Source organism: Netta rufina (assembly GCF_964035555.1).
Source record: "Netta rufina genome assembly, chromosome: 19".
NCBI classification, from domain to species: Eukaryota; Metazoa; Chordata; class Aves; order Anseriformes; family Anatidae; genus Netta; species Netta rufina.
Window position 1 is genome coordinate 8,520,568 of NC_140143.1, and position 17,343 is coordinate 8,537,910.

Sequence of the window (17,343 nt, forward strand, 5' to 3'; positions counted from 1 at the left end):
CCTTGGGGATGGGGGGGGCAAGGGGCGAGTGGGGTCAGGGGCGTGGCCAAGCCGCCAGGGGGCGTGGTTATAGCGGCAGGGGGCGTGGCTATGCCGGGGGGGGGCGCGAGGCGTTGCCTAGCAACGGGGAACGCCGCGGCACGCGCCCGGTAAACACAGGCGCACGCGGACAGCCGGCGCGGCCAATGGGAGGCGGGGAGCGGCGGGCCGCGGCCAATGAGAGGCGGGAGGGGGCGGGCTCAAGGGAGGCGGGCGGAGAGAGGCGGCAGGCGGCGGTGCGGGGGGGGACGGGGGTGGGGGGGGGAATGGGATTTGGGGGGAAATGGGGGGATTTGGGGGGTTATGGGGATTTGGGAGAGTTATGGGGATTTGGGGGCATGGGGGATTTGGGGGGGAATGGGGATTTGGGGGGTTATGGTGATTTTAGGGAGTATGGGGATATGGGGGGGGAATGGGGATTTTGGGGGGTAATGGGGATTTTGGAGCATGTGGGGATTTGGGGGGGGAATGGGGGTTTGGGGGGTTATAGGGATTTTGGGGACGAGGTATGGGGATGGGGGTTACAGGGATTGGGGGGGCTATGGGGATTTGGGGACAGGGTACGAGATGGGGGACGGGGATCAGGAAGGGGATTTGTGGGGTTATGGGGATTTGGGGGGGGGGGGGGATTTAGGGGGTGGTGTATGGGATGGGGAAGGTACGGGGGGGTAAGGGGATTGGGGGCGGGCTACCAGAATTTGGCGGGGTATGGGGCTTGTGGGGGTATCGGGAATTTGGGGGGGGGGGGAGTTTTGGGGTCCATGGGGATTATGGGGGTGGGGGGGGTACGGGGATTTGGGGTGGAGTAGAGGGATTGGGGGTATAGGGATTTATATGGGGGTATGGGAAACGGGGAAGGGGGATATTGGGGTGGGTTAGGGTTAGGGTTTTCCCTGGAACAGGTGGTGATGATGATGATGATGATGATGATGATGAGGCTGAAGGCTGCAGCCCCCCCCCCTCCCCCTTTCCCCGCAGGCCATGGCGGCGCTGCCCCCCCCCCAGCCTGGCCGAGCTGCTGGACGCGGCCATCGGCACCCCCGAGGTGGGGGCCGTCAACTTCACGGCCCTGCACAGCCTCCTGCGCGCCCTGCTGCAGCACCTGGGGCTGCTGCACCTCCCCGTGCCCACCCCACAACCCGCGCCCACCCCACAACCCACCCCACAACCCGCCCCCCCCGGCGGGCAGCCCCCCCAGCCCACCCCGGGACCCCCGGGGGGCTCCGCAGCCCCCGCTGTGGGGCCGGAGAGGAGCGAAGCGAGGGATGGGGACAGCACCCAGGTGAGGTTTTGGGTTTTTTTTTGGGGTTCCTTTTGGTGTTCCCCCCCACCCCACAAGCACGCAGCCTGATCCCTGGGGGCTGTGCGGCCCTTATGGGGTCTCCCCCTCCCCGGTCCCTTCCAGACCCCATCTGTGCCCCGGGACCTCCTGGAGGCCATCAGCGGGGTGAAGGCGGCGCAGTCCCTTATGGCCAAGGACATCTGTGGGATCAAGGAGCTGCTGGGCCTGGTGAGCTGCCCCCGGGATGGGGACGGGGCCCCCAGCCCTGCCTCCCCCATCCCCACCCCACTGCTCATGGGGACGGGGACCCACAAGGGGATGGGACCCTCATGTCCCAGCGGGTGCCGCCCCGTGCACCGTGGACGGGAGCAAGGAAGGGGGGAAGAAAATATTTTTTGGGGGGCGTACCCCAAAACCCTGACCCCCCTTTTCCCTCCCTGCAGGCAGGCGAGCAGCAGCGGGGACCCCGCAGCGGGGCGAGCCCGGAGAGCGATGGGGTAGGTGCCGGACACCGGGGACGGAACCGGGTGTGCTGCACCGGGGGAGCCCGATGGTTTCACCGGTTCCCGTTGCGCGACCCCATAAATTTGTTCCCGTAAATTTCTTCTCCCCAGGAGGCTGCCGGGAGCCAGGCTGCAGCCTCTGAGTCCTCCTCCGAATCCCCCGAATCGGGCGAGGAGGGCACCGAGCGCGGGGGAACCCCCGGGGGGATGCAGCCAGCGCCCGGCACCGGCGAGGGGACAGCGGGGACACGGCCCCGCACCATGGGGACGCGAGCGGGGACGCGGAGAGCATCGGTGGCCTCCTGGAGCCGGGCAGGAGCTGCCCCCGACCGCATGGGGACGGCTGCTGCCGGTGCCACCGCCCCGGGGACGCAGCCGGGGGGTCCTGGCACCCAAACTTCCACCCTTGGGGCACAGCCAGGGTCCCCCGGCACCCAAATCACCACCCCGGGGGCACAGCCAGGGTCCCCTGGCACCCAAATCACCACCCTGGGAGCTCAGCCAGGGTCCCCCAGCACCCAAACTTCCACCATGGGGGCACAGCCGGGGGGTCCTGGCACCCAAATCACCACCCCGGGGGCACAGCCGGGGGGTCCTGGCACCCAAATCACCACCCCGGGGGCACAGCCAGGGTCCCCCGGCACCCACGGCACCGGCCTGGAGTCCCCCGGCACCCATGGGACCACCCGAGGGACACAGTGGGAGTCCCCTGGAGCCCATGAGACCCCCCCAGGGATGCAGCCAGGGTCCCCCGGCACCCACGGGACCACCCCGGGGACACAGCTGGGGTCCCCCGGCACCCCAACCACCACTATGGGGACGCAGACAGCACCTCCCTGGCCCCAAGGAGAAGGAAGAGATGGAGGAGAAGGAGGAGGAGGAGGAAGAGGAGGAGGAGGAGGAGGAGGAGGAGGAGGAGGAGGAGGAGGAGGAGGAGGAGGAGGAGGAGGGGTCCAGCCGAGCCCCCCCAGCGCAGCACCCGGCCTCCCTGGCGCTGAACCCACCCCGGGTGCTCGGGGGACAGGGGTGGGCGCCGCTCGCCCCGAGGCGCAGCCCCCTGTGGCTGCCCAGCCCCTGTCACCCACCGCCTGGGGACCCCAAATGCCCCCCGATGCCGGCCCCACGGGTGCCGTGCCGGGGCTGGCCGAGGCCCTGCAGCAGGTCGCCGAGCTCGGCCGCCTCTGTGCCACCCTGCAGGGCCAGGTGGCCCAGCTGGAGGCCACCAAGTCGGACCGCGCCGAGCTCCAGGAGCTGCGTCTGCTCCTCCCGGAGGGAGGTGAGAACCTGGAGGGGGGCCACGGGCTCTAAAAGTGGTTGGGGGGCACCCTGGGGTGCTGCGGGGTTGGGAGCCTGAAGGCTCGGGGCGGGCTGGGAGCACTGGGGTGAACTGGGGAGGCGGTGGGGGAGGGGGGGGGGGGGAGGACCTGGGGGCTGCGGGTGGCATCGTGCCTGGAGCCCCTGATGGGGGCTGTGTCCCCGTGTCCCCGCAGACCAGGAGAGCGTCACCGCGCTGCTGGCCGACCTCCAGGGCCGCGTGGGCTCCCTGCAGGGCCTGGCCAGCGACCTGCAGGGCCAGGGGGAGAAGGTGAGGGGGCGGCGGCGATCTGGAGGTGATCCGGGCACGGAGGGGACCCCAAAGGTCCCCTTGTGTGGGGGCCATGCCCTGATCTGCCACCGCTGCCCCAGATCAAGCAGCTGCAGGACGCCCTCAGGGAGCTGGGGTCGGCTGGAGGAGCAGAGAAATCCGGTGACAGCTTGGGGTAAGGGGACGGGAAGGGGGCTGCCACCCCCCAGGGGCTGCGAGCAGCTCGGTTTGGGGGTGAGGGGTCCCCCTTTTAGCAGCCAAGCCCCCTCGCACCCCGTCTCGCCGCCCAGGTCCCTGCTGCAGGAGCTGAGGAGGGAGCTGAGGGAGCTGAGGGAGCAGCAGGACGCAGCCAAGGCCACGCTGGAGCAGCTGGTGGCCACCACGGCCGGGCACCTACAGGAGCAGGTGGAGAGCCAGAGGGGGACACCTCTCGGTGCCACGTCCCCCCTGTTGCCCCCTGCCCCCTGGGAGGCCACCGCACCTCCCGGGGGGGGCTTGGGGGCCAGCAGCAGCCCAGCTGGGAGCCGGTTCCCTCTCCCCGTTTCCAGCTGGACGAGCTGAGGTCGCTGCTGGGTGGCACCATGGGGCCGGACGCTTCCCCCGACGGCAGCCCCGGAGGCACGGAGCCGGTGCCGGCCGAGTGCCCCGTCTGCAGCGCCGACGTCGGGGCGCAGCTCGGGCAGCTGCTGCGGCGCTACGAGCAGCTCCAGGAGCTGGTGGACTCCGTCCTGGCACGGCAGGCCATGGGCAAGGCCACCCGGCAGCTCCCCGGGAGGAGATGGGTACGGAGGTGTCGGCGTCGGGGGACTGGAGAAGGGGTGTCAAAGGTTTGTGGGCGCCGGGTCGGGTCCCCCGCTCAGTGCCGCGCCCTCGCCTTCCTCCTCGCAGGAGGATGAGGAGCTGCTGAAGAGCATCCAGGCTGCCATCCTGCAAGTGCAGGGGGACTGCGAGAAGCTGGGCTCGGTCACGGGGAACCTGGTGGACGACCATCAGCAGAAGCAGAAGGACATCGAGGTGGGTGGCTTCGGGATCCCCAGGGCTGGGCACAGCGAGGTCCCCGCTGCCTGCTGAGGTCCCAGCGCCGCTCACCGGGCTCCTGCTGCTTTCCAAGGCTCTGTTCCAGTCCCTGGAGAGGCTGCAGAAGGAGAAGGCGGACAAGGAGGAGCTGGTGCTAGAAATCGAAGTGGTGAGACGTCGAGGAGTCCCGGCGTTTTGTCGGCAGGAGCCCCCCTGCCAGGAAGGGGCTGGGCTGGGGTCCCCCGGTGCCACTTGTCCCCGTCCCCATCCCTGTCCCCAGAAGGCAGACAGAGCCGCCCTGGCCGGCAAGGTGAGCTGCGCCCAGTTTGACGCCGCCGTGGAGCAGCTGAGTAAGATGATCGAGGACACCCTGAGCAAGGTGACAGGGCAGGAGCAGGGCTGGCACCACGTCCAGCAGAAGCTCGTGGAGGAGCTGGGCTCCAAGGTACAGCCCGGCTCGTCCCCGCTTCCCAGCCCCCTGCTCCACCCCGAGGGCACCCCGCCGAGCTGGGTCACCCCTCCGGGCTTTGGTGGCCCCGGTGGCCCCGGCGCTGTGCCAGTGGGGCTGGCGGTGGCAGCTCGCTCAGGGGCTGTGCCACCCCCAGTTGGACCGCCTGGAGCTGGCGCCGCTGCGGCAGCAGCTGGAGGAGCGCTGCAGGAGCATCCTGAGGCAGCTCGAGGCGCGGGCACCGCAGGCAGAGGCCGACGATGCCGCTGGGATTAGGAAGTGAGCGCCTCGGGGACAGCTGGGGACAGCTGGGGACGCTCTGCCCAGGTCCCTCCAGGTCCCCCAGCGCTGCGGTGGCCACGCTGCAACGCGGTCCCTGCAGGCTCGCTGCTCCCCAGCCCTCAATTCACCAGACCAAAGCAAGCTCAGGTGTCCCTGCACATCCTCCCCCCGTGCCCAGGACCATGTCCCGGGGATTTGTTCCACCCTTCCCCATGCAATAAGGATCCTAAAATAAGAGCATCCCCAACCAGTGGTGCCCAAGGGGTGCTGGTGGCATCGAGGGCATTAAATCAGCTCCCTGCTACCCCACGGCAGCGTGGGGGTGCCCCTGGGGGATGAGGTGCTCCCCATCCGAAGCTTCAGCGTGGGCACGAAGGGTTTTTTGGGGGAGGTGAGGGTGTGGACAGGGATGCGACGCCCTGAGGTGCACAGCTCGGCCCCGATGTGCCCCCTGGCCGTGCGCTGGGCTGTAATTAGTGCTAATTACTGCCCCGTTCCCTGCCTGCCCCGCTCTCACCCAGCCCCTTCCTTCCGCAGGCAGCTCCTGGCCCATTTCCACTGCGTGTCCTGCGACCGGCCCCTGCGCATGGTGGTGCCTGGCCCGTGAGTACCCCTGGGGGGCTCGGCTGCTTCCCAGGTGCTGAGGGCTTTGCCGGGTGCCGTGGGTTTGGGGGGGTGATGCCCATTGGGGTCCCAGTCCCCCCAGTTCCCCCAGTCCCCCCCTCAGCCCTGCCCAGCTTGGTGCTGGCAGCAGGGGACCCCCCAGGGCCACCGGTGAGCTCCCTGGGGTGCCCATCTCGGGGCAGGGTGACTTATTGCCCCCCCCCCCGTGCCCTCCCCAGGCACATCGTGACCATCCCACCCATGCCGCCGCTGCCCCCGCGCCTCTCCGTGCGCCCCCACGCCATCTTCGAGCCGCAGCCCCTACGGCAGCTCGGCCGCAGGTAGGGGGTCACAGGGACATCGGGGACATTGGGGACATCGGGGACACGTCCCCGGCTGCCAGCCGTGCCCCGTCCCCCTCCCCAACAGCCTCTGGGGGGGCCGGAGAGGGACGGCTCCCCCCCAGAGCACCCACCCGCGCCCACCCCGCAGGGAATGCGGGGCCGGGTGCGGGTACCTGCGGGTGCCGCGGCGCTGTGGGGGGCAGCACACCCGGCCCCCCCCGCAGCAGCGGCGAAGCCCCCAGCTCCAGCATCTCCCGCCCTGCACCCCCGGACACCCCCAGCCCCACAGCGGGCCCCCCGTGAAGGTAAGGATCCGACCCGAGGCGCTGGGCACCTCGGCGAGAAGAGCGCGCCTCGCTTTTCCAGGGTGCTGGGTTGTTTTTTTTGGGGGGTGGGGGGGTCCCCGTGGGGTTGGGGTTGGGGTTGGGGTTGGGGGGGTCCCTGCGGTGCTGGCCCCGCTCCCCGGCTCCTTCCCCAGCAGGACGAGGTGGAGCTGCTGGGCCAGGACGGGCACATCTACAAGGGCCGGCGGGACCTGCGGCTGCCTGCGCTGGTGGGGAAGGACGGTACGGCCTGGGGGGGGGGCGCGGTGTGGGTAGCCCCCTCCCCACATGTGGGACACCCCACGGGGATTAACCCCTGTGTCTGCCTCCTCCCCCCCCCCCAGGCACCCCCAGGCACCCCCACGGCCGCGTCCCCCAAGGACCGGGGCTCCCCTCGCCCCCGTGGGCGCCGCAGGACGGGAGAGAGACCCCAAGAGCGGAGAGGGGCCGGGGGGGCTCGGCTGGGAGCCCCCCCTGGGCACCACACGGGGGGGTCGGGCAGGAGCAATAAAGGGCGGTGGACGGGCAGCTGGCAGCGGGGTTGGTTTGGCCGTCAGCGGCCCTGCTGTGGGATCACGGGGGGCTCGTTCCCTGCTGCAGGGCTGCCTCCATCCCTGCGTCCCTATATCTGTGCCCCCCTACGTCCTTACACCCCAAATCCTGACATCCTTAGAGCCGTACTCCCCTATATCCATGCCTCCCTACGTCCTCATAGCCATACTTCCCTCCATCCCTACGTCCCTACATCCTTCCATGCCTACATCCTTCTATCCCTACATCCCTACAGCCATACTTTCCTACATCCCTACCTCCTCATGTTCCTATATCCCTACATCCTTTCATCCCTACATCCTTCCATCCTTTCCACCCTACATCCTTACAGCCCTTTGTCCTTACATCCTCGCATCCCTGCATCCTCACCTCCTTAAATCCCCCCATCCCCACCTCCTCACATCCTTATATCCTACATCCTTTCCTCTCTACGCCCTTCCATCCCTATTTCCCTACACCCACACCTCCCTACACCCCGACCTACACCCCGACCTACACCCCGACCTACACCCCCAGCCCCCTTTACACGCGCCCCCATCACCGCCAGCTGCGTTTTTCTGCTCGGGGTGGCACCCGCCCGGCCATCACACGTTATGGGAATGGCACCGAGATCCCAAATCCTTTGTGCAGAGAGGGGCCAGACCCCACAGCAGCCGTATGGGGTTTCTTTACCCACGGGGTGTTTATGGGGCCGGGTTTATTGCTGTGGTGCCGGTGGCTCTCCACCTCGAGGTGCTGGCTCGGAGGGGCCGGGGGGGTGCTTTGGGTCCCCCTCTTTTAGGTTCACCTCTCCCGCGCCCAGAAACCACGAGGGGATCCCCTTTTGTTATCCTGGGTGTCCCCTCCGCCCTGCCACATGTCCCCGGGGGCTCTCACGGAGGGGGGAGCCCCCAAATCTCCCCCCCGACGGGTCCCCGGGCACCTTTGGCCCCACACCAGCCCCCCTCTTGGTGCGTTGTCCCAATGGGTTTGGTCTTTAGGGGGGAAATAGGAGCTAAAATCCTGCTTTTGGGGGGGTCCCCATGGGCAGAGCACCCCGGGGACATACCCCAGTGGGTCTGGGGTCCCCCGGTGCCACCTCTGGGGCCAAAATGGGGAAAACCCAGAGAAAAGCAGCCAGCAAAGGGCAGCCCCGAGCCTAATCCCATTTGTGGGATGAGGCCCAGCTGGGCTCTGGGCTCGCCCCCCCCATACACACACAGCGGGGCCCAGCTGTGCCTCCCAGTTCCCCCATAAACCCCAGCACCCAGGGGTGGGCCCCCCTTTAGCCGTGGGTGCTGTGGGTGAGTGGCCCCAGTGGGGGCTTTTTTTTTCCCCTTTTTTTGTCTTTGGGGTCCCCATCCCAGCTGGTGCGTCCCTATAGGATCAGGGCTGCGTGCCCCAGCCCTTGCTGGTGTCCCCCAGGGGGTCCCCAAAGAGACCCTGGGGTGCTGGCAGGGGTCTGGCTGTGTCTGCAAGAGGGGATGTTTGGGAAACCCCATCCAGAGCGTGGGATTTGCCTAAAAACACTGGGAACAGCAGGAAAACCCAGCGCTGCCGGCCCCGATCCCCAGCTTTTGGGGACAGCGGTCACAGGGACACGTGCTGGCTCCCGATGGCACCGATCCCACAGCGCCTGGTGGGGCTGGGAGATCCCCGGGAGATCCTACAGGGACCAGACCCTACAGGGACAGGATCCCCCAGAGATCAGATCCTACAGGGACCAGACCCCACAGATGTCCCCAAGGTCACCCTCGGTTCCTGCCGGCGCCCCCGTAGCGCAGAGAGAAGTCAGGGACAGCTGCTGTTAAAAAACTGATTTTTTTTTTTTATTTTATTATTTTTAAATTAATAAAAAACCTTTCAACCTGTTTTCCTTTTTTTTTTTTTTTTTCTTTTTGTCTTTTTTTTTTTTTAAGCAAGATTTGATTTGAAAACTAAAAAAAAAAAAACAAAAAACAAAAACCAAACCAAACCCACCAACACCCCCCCGCAGCACCCCCTGCCCCACACCCCCCTGGAGGAGTCGCAGGGATCGGGGTGGGGGGGGGGGGGCATCACCCTATTAAATCACAGCCCCCCCTTCCTCGAGGAGGGGGTCGGGGGCTGGGGGGGGGTGTTTGGGGGGGGGCTGTGCAAGAAGCCAGGCTGGATTTTGGGGAGCCAGAGCGCAGCAACGAGCACCCAGAGCTTCCTCGGGTCCGGGGGGGGACGGACACATGGGGGGGGTTCATCCCCCACCTCTCCATCCCTTTGGGTTTGGGTTTCCTCCCCCCTACCTTTCCTTGGGGGGGGGCACAACGCCCTCCGTGCCTGCTCGCTCCTTCCTTCTGGGTTTATATACATTAGATAGATTTATATATTATAGTTATATATTAAAAAAAAAAAAAAATAGGGAGGGGGGAGGAGGAAAAAACAAAAAAAAACCAGCTGGCGACTCGTGGAAGAGGCTCCGGGGGCCTCTCGCTGGGAGCTTGTCCCCCCCCACCCCCCAAAAAAAAATAATAAAACCTAAAAAAAAAAGGATTCCAGTGCGTTTCTCAGGAAGCCCCCAGCTCCGAACGCCCTGGCTCCCCCCCCCTCCCCAAAAAACACCCCCCCACACACCCCCCCCGGGCATCCCCAACCTTATCTCTGCCCGTCCATGGTGGCCACGGCTTTGTGTGGGGGGGCGGCGGGCGGCGGGGCGGGGGGGTGCAGGTGGTGGTGGTGGTGATGGAGCCCGTGGGAGGTGGGCGACGAAGGGGGCAGCCAGGGGGGGGGCTGCTGCTGCTGCTGCCCCCCCTGCCCCTGCCCCTGCCCGATGGGGGGGGGGGACGAAGCCCAAAAAGGGCTGAAACTGCCCGGGGGGGAACAGGCCATAGAGGGGATGGGGCTGTTGCTGCTTTGTAGGGTTTCCGACGTCCGCAGCTTGGAGAACATGGCCAGGGCGTCCGGGAAGTTGGGCGGAGTGGCCGGCGTGTTGCTCGGGGTGCACATCTGTGGGGAGAGGAGATCGGGGTGCTTAGGGGCCCCCACGGGACAGCCAGGGGCCCCGTGGGGGGTTTCGGGTTCCCAATGGGACGTTTGGGGTCCCCAATGGGATGTTTGGGGTCCCCATGGGACATTTAGCATCCCCAATGGGACATTTGGGGTCCCCAATGGGGCATTTAGGGTCCCCAATGGGATGTTTGGGGTCCCCACGGGACATTTGGGGTCCCCAATGGGACATTTGGGGTCCCCAATCAGATGTTTGGGGTCCCCAATGGGATGTTTGGGGTCCCCACGGGACATTTAGGTTCCCCAATGGGATATTTGGGGTCCCCAGTGGGATGTTTGGGGTCCCCACGGGACATTTAGGGTCCCCAACAGGGCGTTTGGGGTCCCCAATGGGAAGTTTGGGGTCCCCACGGGACATTTAGCATCCCCAATGGGATATTTGGGGTCCCCAATGGGACATTTGGGGTCCCCATGGGGCAGTTAGGGTCCCCAATGATGGGGGTTAGCATCCCCATGGGGGCATTTAGGGTCCCCAATGGGATGTTTGGGGTCCCCACAGGACATTTAGCATCCCCAATGGGACATTTGGGGTCCCCATGGGATGTTTGGGGTTCCCCATGGGGTGTTTAGGGTCCCCATGGGATGTTTGGGGTCCCCAACAGGGTGTTTAAGGTCCCCAACAGGGGGGGATTAGCATCCCCATGGGGGCGTTTAGGGTCCCCAATGGGATATCCAGGGCCCCCATGGGGTGTTTAAGGTCCCCAAGAGAGCATTTAGGGTCTCCATGGGACGTTTGCTGTCCCCATGGGACATCTAGAATCCCCAACGGGATATCCAGGGTCCCCAACAGGGCATTTAGGGTCCCCATGGGACGTCTGGAAAACCCCATGGGGCATCTAGGGTCCCCATGGGGTGTTTGGGGTTCCCTCAGGACATTTAGCATCCCTGTGGGGCATCCAGGGTCCCCACGGGATGTTTAGGGTCTCCAATAGGACATCCAGGATCCCCACAGTATATTTAGGGTCCCTATGGGGTATTTTAGGGTCCCCATGGGGTGTTTCAGGTCCTGTCTGTGGGGTCCCACCACCGGCTGCCAAACTGCTTTATGGGATCCCCCCCAGCTGGGCTCTGGTCACCATCGGGGTCCCCAGCACTGTGCTGGTGGGGTCTGGATGAGGGCCCCCGGGTGTGGGGTGAGCGCTGCACCCCCTGAGGGCTCCCCTAAACCCATAAAATTAAACCCTGCCGGACATTTCCCCCAAAATCACTCCGCAAAACCCGTGACAAACGCTGCCGCCACCCCTGCCGGGTTTTGGGGGCGGTGTGGGGTGGGACGGGGACAGCCCCCATGGGTTTTCTCCTGCTTTGGGAGAAAACCCAAAAGGGTTTTGAAAAACCCAAAAGGGTTGTGGGGTGGGATCGCTGGAGCTGATCCACGGGGTGTCCGAGAGGAGCGGTTTTGGGGTGCGTTTGGGAATGTGTGTAGGGCTTTGCCCCACCAGCCTGGATCCACCCCAAAGCCCCTGAGCCAGGAGGGGTCCACGTTATGGGATATTTGTGGGGTCCCTGCTGCAGCTTGAGGATTTGGGGCTGGGGAAAAGCCCCCCGTGAGCCAGCAGCGCTGCTCCACATCCCTCCACCTGCCCTGGACCTGCTGTGGGGCCAAAAACCCCACAGGTGGCTCCGTGGGGAGCAGCTCCTCGTCCCGTGGCTCCCCGGTGTCCTCGCCTTTATCCCCCTTTTTGGGGTCACGGAGCTGCACCCCAAAACGCCAGCAGGGCCAGGCGGACCTCCACCCCATGCAGGCGGCCGCGTGTGGGGTTTGGGGTTTTTTTTGTTGTTTTCCAGCCCCATCCTGTGCTTGTCCCAGAGCTCACCTCGGGGCGGTGCTAAGCCGGCTTCTCTTCCCTATTTCTTTTTTTTCTTAAAAAAAAACTAAATTTGGCAGTATCCAAAAAAATGTTCGATCCACAACACGGCTCTGCTAACCTCGAGAGGCTCCTTTTTTTAAAAATAAAAAGAAAAAGAAAAATACCCCAAAACCAGCTGTGGGCAAACAGCAGCTCCGGCCCGAGGAGGCGGGACGCAGCGCGGCCTTTTTGGGGTGAAATGAGCAGGATTGGTTAAAAAAAAAATAATAACAAACAGCAGCTGGCCAGGAGCTTCCTGGTGCCAGGAGGGATTTGGGGTGGGATTTTGGGGTGCCCCTCGCTGGGGGGGGGGCCCCGTGTATGGGGGGGAACCGCTTGGCCCCACGTGGAGCTGGGCTGCCCCAAAACCCAGTGGGGTTGGGGAGGGGGGCAGGAAATCCTGGGGGAGGGGGGACGCAGCCCTGACCCCCCCCGGCCCTTCCCTTTTGTAGGGTCGGGGCCCCCCCCGGGGGTGTTTCGCCCCCGAGCTTCCTGTGGCGATGGGGAGGAATAATTATAAAAAATAATAATTATTATTATTTTTTGAGCATTTTTTGAGCATTTTGAGGCCTGAAGCGGCCCCGCAGCTCCCAGCCTGTCTCCCTTCTCCACCCCCCCCCCAAAGCTGATTTTTGGGGGCTTTTGGGTTTTTTTTGGGGGGCATCTCGCCAGCTCTCCAAAGCGCCCCTTTGGCTTGAGCGTGGGGGGGAGGTGGGGGAAGCCCCCCCATGAGGCCAGGAAGGAAAAAAAACCAAATCCCCCCCCCCAGAGAGGGGTCACCAGGACAGGGCTCTGCTCTTGGGGGGGTTTTGGGGGGATTTGGGGGGGTTTTGGGGACCCGAACACGGGAGGAAAATGGGACGGGGAGGGGAATAAAAGGGTCGGGGGGGGGACACGGCGGCATGGCAGGCACCAACCTGGGTATGTTTTTTTTCCCTATTTGCTGCCGGCCCCCCCCAAAACACCAGAAAAGGGGGAAAAAAATGAAAAATTAATTAAAAATAAAAATAAATAATAAAAAAAGAACCGGGCTCAGCCCAGCCCCGCTCCTTCCCCTCGCGTCCTCCATGGGGGGGGGGGGGGGGAAAGCGGCGAAAAAAAAACCCCAAAGTGTGGCCGGGGGGGGGGAACACGGCACCCTCTGAGCCCCCCCCCCAAATTGGGGTTGTGCCCTGGGTGTGGGGTGAGGTCGGGGGGGGGGTTTGGGGCCCCCCCTGGACCCCCCCAAAGCCCCTCGGTGGTGCCGGGGCCGGGCCCGGCCATTTCCTGGCAGACATCTTGGCTGCTTGGGGCCGCGGGCGGCAATATGGCTGGCGGGGGGGGGGGACAAGGGGATCGGGGGGGGGTTTGGGGGGTTAATGGGGTGTGGGGGGGGGGTTTTGGGGTGGTGGGGGGGTCCCCCCGGCCCTTACCATCTGGTGGTGGTGGTGGCTGCCGGGGACGTTGCTCTCCTGGAAGAAGGCGCTCAGGGCGGTCTGCGGGGGGGGGACGCGGGGCTTGGGGTGAGCAAACAGGGCCGGGACCCCCCCCCCTTTAAACCCCCCCACCCTTAAATTCCCCCCCCATCCATAAATCCCCCCCCCCCATCCATAAATCCCCTCCCCTTTAAACCCCCAGCCCTATCCCCACCCCCCCCCTCCATGGGACCCCAATGCCCCTGCACCCACCCCAAATCCCCCCCCCCACCACCCATGGGTGCTGCCCCCCCCCTTTTACACCATGGGGGGGCTGCACCCCCTTTTTTTGCCCCCCCCCAAAGGGCTGAGGCCCAGCCGGCAGATCCGGTATGGGGCCGGGTAAATAGGGCCAGGTAAATAGGGCCGGTTTTTCCTCCCCATGGGGGGGGGACACACGGCAGGGACCCCCCCCCACGACCCCCCCCCTCCCCCAGCAGGGCCCTGTCCTGGCTGTATGGGGGGGGGTTATTGGGACACCCCCCCCTCCCCCCAAGGTGTATGGGGGGGGTGGGGAGGAAATGGGGGGTGGGGAGGGGGTGATTGGGGTGGGGGGGGGCACAGGGGGGTGTTATGGGGGGGGGCATGGATGGGGGTGGGGGGGAGACACAGTGGGGGCAATGGGGGGGGTAAATTGGGGGTATACGGGGGGGGGGACACAGGGGGGACAAGGAGGGGTGTATGGGGGGGTTGTATGGGGGGGGGCAAGTGGGGGGGTACATTTGGGGGAGGTCCACGGGGGGGGTCAATAAAGGGGGGGTCCATAAGGGGGGGGGTCCACGGGGGGGGGTCAACAAGGGGGGGGTCCCCAGGGGGGTCCAGGGAGGGGGGCTCACAGGAAGGGGGTCCACAGGAGGGGGTCTACGGAGGGGATCTATGGGTTGGGGGGGGGTCTTGAGGATTTTTTTTTTTTTGGGGGGGGGCCAGCGCCGTACCTCGAACTGCCAGTGCGCCGCCTGCAGCAGCTGCTTGGCCTGGTCGGCGGCGCAGCCGGCCGCCAGCACGAACTGGTTGATCATCACCTGGTGCCGCAGCTCCTCCATGTTCACCGACATGGCCCGGGGGGGGGGCACCGGGCACCGGGGGGGGGTCCTGGGGGGGGCCCCCGCCGAGCGCCGCCCTGGGAGCCCCGAGCGCGCCCCGCGCCGCGCCGACACCGGGGGGGGGGGGGAGAGCGGGAGGGGGCGGGGCCCGGCTGCCCTTTGGAGCCCCGCCCCCTGGCGCTGATTGGTCCCCGCCGCGCCTCCCGCCCCGCCGGCCCCGCGCTTCGAATCTTCCAGCTGCCCCGGCGCCTCGCCCCGCCCCCCCGCTCGCCCATTGGTCGGCCGCTTGTGTTTTGGCCGCGGGCGGCTCCGCTATTGGGCGCGGGTTTGCTCTGCCCCGCCCCCTGTGGGGAACGGTCGGGGGGAGGAGGGAGGAGCGGGCTCGCTCGCTGATTGGCCCCCGCTGCCGGGGCGGCCCGCCATTGTGACGTCACGGTTCATTCAGGAGTTTTCATTCATGGCGCGGCCCCGCCCCTCCCCCCTCCCACTACGCGCCCGGGGCCGCCCCCGTCCCGCCCCCTTTTAATTCCCGTTGAGTTTTGGGTTGGGATACAAGGGCCCCACCGAGAGGTGCCTCGGATCCCCCTCCCGCCAGCCTCTCTCCTCTCGCCCCGGCGACTTGCGGGGGTCCTGGGGCGCCGGGGGCGTCCCGGAGCCCGGAATTAACGGGAGAGGGGGCTGCGATGGGAGGGGAGGGAATGGGGTGGGCTGGGAGGGAATAGGGCGAGATAGGAGGGAATAGGGTGGGCTGTTAGAGAATAGGGCGAGAGAGGAGGGAATAGGGCGAGAGAGGAGGGAATAGGGCGAGATAGGAGGGCATAGGGCGAGATAGGGGGGAATAGGGCGAGATAGGAGGGAATAGGGCGAGATAGGAGGGAATAGGGCGAGATAGGAAGGGATAAGGTGGGCTGGAAGGGAGTAGGGTGAGATAAGAGGGAGTAGGGTGAGATAGAAGGGAATAGGGTAAGCGGGGAGGGAATAAGGTGAGATGGGAGGGAGTAGGGTAAGCTGGGAGGGAATGGGGGGAGATAGAAGGGAATAGGGAGAGCTGGGAGGGAGCAGGGTGAGCTGGAAAAGGCCCGTGGGGGTTTGGCTGTGGTGATGGGCAAACTGGGGAAGAGGGGATACAGAGGCTGGAGGCCACCAGTGGCCCTGGCAGCAGGTGCTGAGGCCCCACAGGGGATCATTGCAGCCTCCCCCCGGGTCCCACGGTTGGGGGGCTGCTGAGAGGAGCCCCCCAGCACATCCGCAGCTGGATGGAGCCCCCCCCTCGCCAGCTGATTTTGGCAGCCCTCATCCTCCCTGGGCCACAGCACCCGGCCCATCTGCACGAGCAGTCTGGGCCTTAGTCCTTCATAAAAAAAAATTAAAAAATAAATTAAAAAAAAAATTAAAAAACACCATGTCTGGCCTTGGCATAGAGCAAAAACACCATGGGGAGAAAAAAAAATCGTGGAAAAGAAGCCCTCATGGGGCAGGCTGGGGTGGCTGTGGGGACGCACTGCCCCTTGGGGCTGTGGTGTCAGCCCCCCCCGGGCAGGGCAGGGTCCCCCAGTGCCCCACTGCACCCACCCGCAGCCCTCGTTAGGTCAGCGCCCACTAACGAGGGGTCTGGAGGGCCTCAGCTTGCAGGGCTGCATGGGGAGGGCTGGGGGGGTTGGGGGGGGACAATGGGACGAGGGGTGCTGGGGACTGGGAGGATGGAGCCCCAGGAAGGGCAGGGGACTGTGGTGGGGACACAGAGCCACGGGGAGCGGGGGGTGAGCCTGCAGCTTCTGAATAAGCAGCGGGAGGAGAAAGGGATGGGGTGGGATGGGGATGGGGATGGGGTGGGGATGGGGAGGGGATGGGGATGGGGTGGGGATGGGGATGGGATGGGGATGGGGATGGGGTGGGGATGGGGATGGGGTGGGGGTGGGATGGGGATGGGATGGGGATGGGGATGGGGATGGGGTGGGGGTGGGATGGGGATGGGGATGGGATGGGATGGGAATTGGTGGCAGGTCACTTCCAGCTCTGCTCCGGACGAGTTTCCCTCCCTGCACACCGGGACGTGCCCTGCCTCCCCTGGGAAGCACTGTGGGGTCTGGGGGCAGCCAGCCCCTTCCCAGCACCAAACTTTGCTGTCTGCTGACTGCGGGCCTGATCCTGACACCCCAGCTGTGCCCCCCCCGCGGGCCAGCAGCCACCTCCAGGTCCCTGCCCCTGCCCTTTCCCCTTCCCACCCGCCAGCTCCCCCCAGCCAGCGCTTTGCCCTCACATCCCGCCCAGCAGCAGGTGCATTTTGGGGTTAAACACTGCTTTTTCAGCTTCCCCCTCCCTCTTCCTGCACGGCACCGACCCTTTTGGGGTCTGTCCGTGCCTTTCATGTGCTGGGGTCTGGCAGGGATCAGGCAAACACAGGAGGGAGGCGAAGCTGGACCCCGAGCTGTGCTGTCACCGCTCCTGCCTGCGCTCCCTCGCTCCACTGCGGCACCGTCCTGCAAAACCCTCTGCTGCAGCAACACACGGCTGGAAAAAAATAAATAAAAATAAAAATAAAACCAACACAAAAAGCCACCCAGCCGAGCCGTGCGTGCACACAGCAGCCCTGCCCGTAACGCTGCCTCCTGGCTCCACGCAGGGCTAACTTTGAGTTATTGTCTGCAGCGGAGCCCTGCGGGTGCTGCTGCTGGGATGCGACGGGGCTGGATGCGGCCCCGAGGCCTCCCCTGGGCTCTGGGCTGGTGCCGAGGTTTGGGGCTGCCGAGGTTTGGGGGCTGCTTCGTTTGGGGCAATCCGAGCCAGGACCTGACCCATATTTTTTCCCAGGGTTTGGGAGAGGCCGGATCCAGCCTCGGCTTCTCTTTCGCAAACGTTCCCTGCTCGATCCCGGCTGAGATTTGGGGCTGAGATTTGGTGCGAGGGTTTTAGCACCAGCCCCAGGCTGCACCCACCCTGCCGCAGCCCCCCCACCCCGTGCCCACCGTGCCGGGGCTTTGTGCTGGAAAAAAGGAGAGC

At 65.5% G+C, this 17,343-nt stretch overlaps 1 protein-coding gene across 1 annotated transcript; it reads right to left on the minus strand.

Moving 5' to 3' along the window:
• Positions 1-9,311: 9,311 nt before the first annotated feature.
• UBALD2 (UBA like domain containing 2) lies at positions 9,312-14,441 on the minus strand. Its single transcript, XM_084298540.1, has 3 exons — positions 14,236-14,441; positions 13,259-13,321; positions 9,312-9,936 (listed from the first exon to the last, which is right to left on the minus strand). Exons 1-3 carry the CDS (start codon positions 14,353-14,355, stop codon positions 9,586-9,588), a joined length of 534 nt encoding a protein of 177 aa, XP_084154666.1. The 5' UTR covers positions 14,356-14,441; the 3' UTR covers positions 9,312-9,585.
• Between the last annotated feature and the right edge of the window lie 2,902 nt (positions 14,442-17,343).

Excerpts from the sequence above, each read along its gene's own strand:
- UBALD2 (XM_084298540.1), bottom strand. The coding sequence starts at position 14,355 with ATGTCGGTGAACATGGAGGAGCTGCGGCACCAGGTGATGATCAACCAG. Across the intron at positions 13,322-14,235 it reads CGGCGCACTGGCAGTTCGAG|ACCGCCCTGAGCGCCTTCTT; the intron begins GTACGGCGCTGG and ends CCCCCCCCGCAG. Across the intron at positions 9,937-13,258 it reads GCCACCACCACCACCAGATG|ATGTGCACCCCGAGCAACAC; the intron begins GTAAGGGCCGGG and ends CTCTCCCCACAG.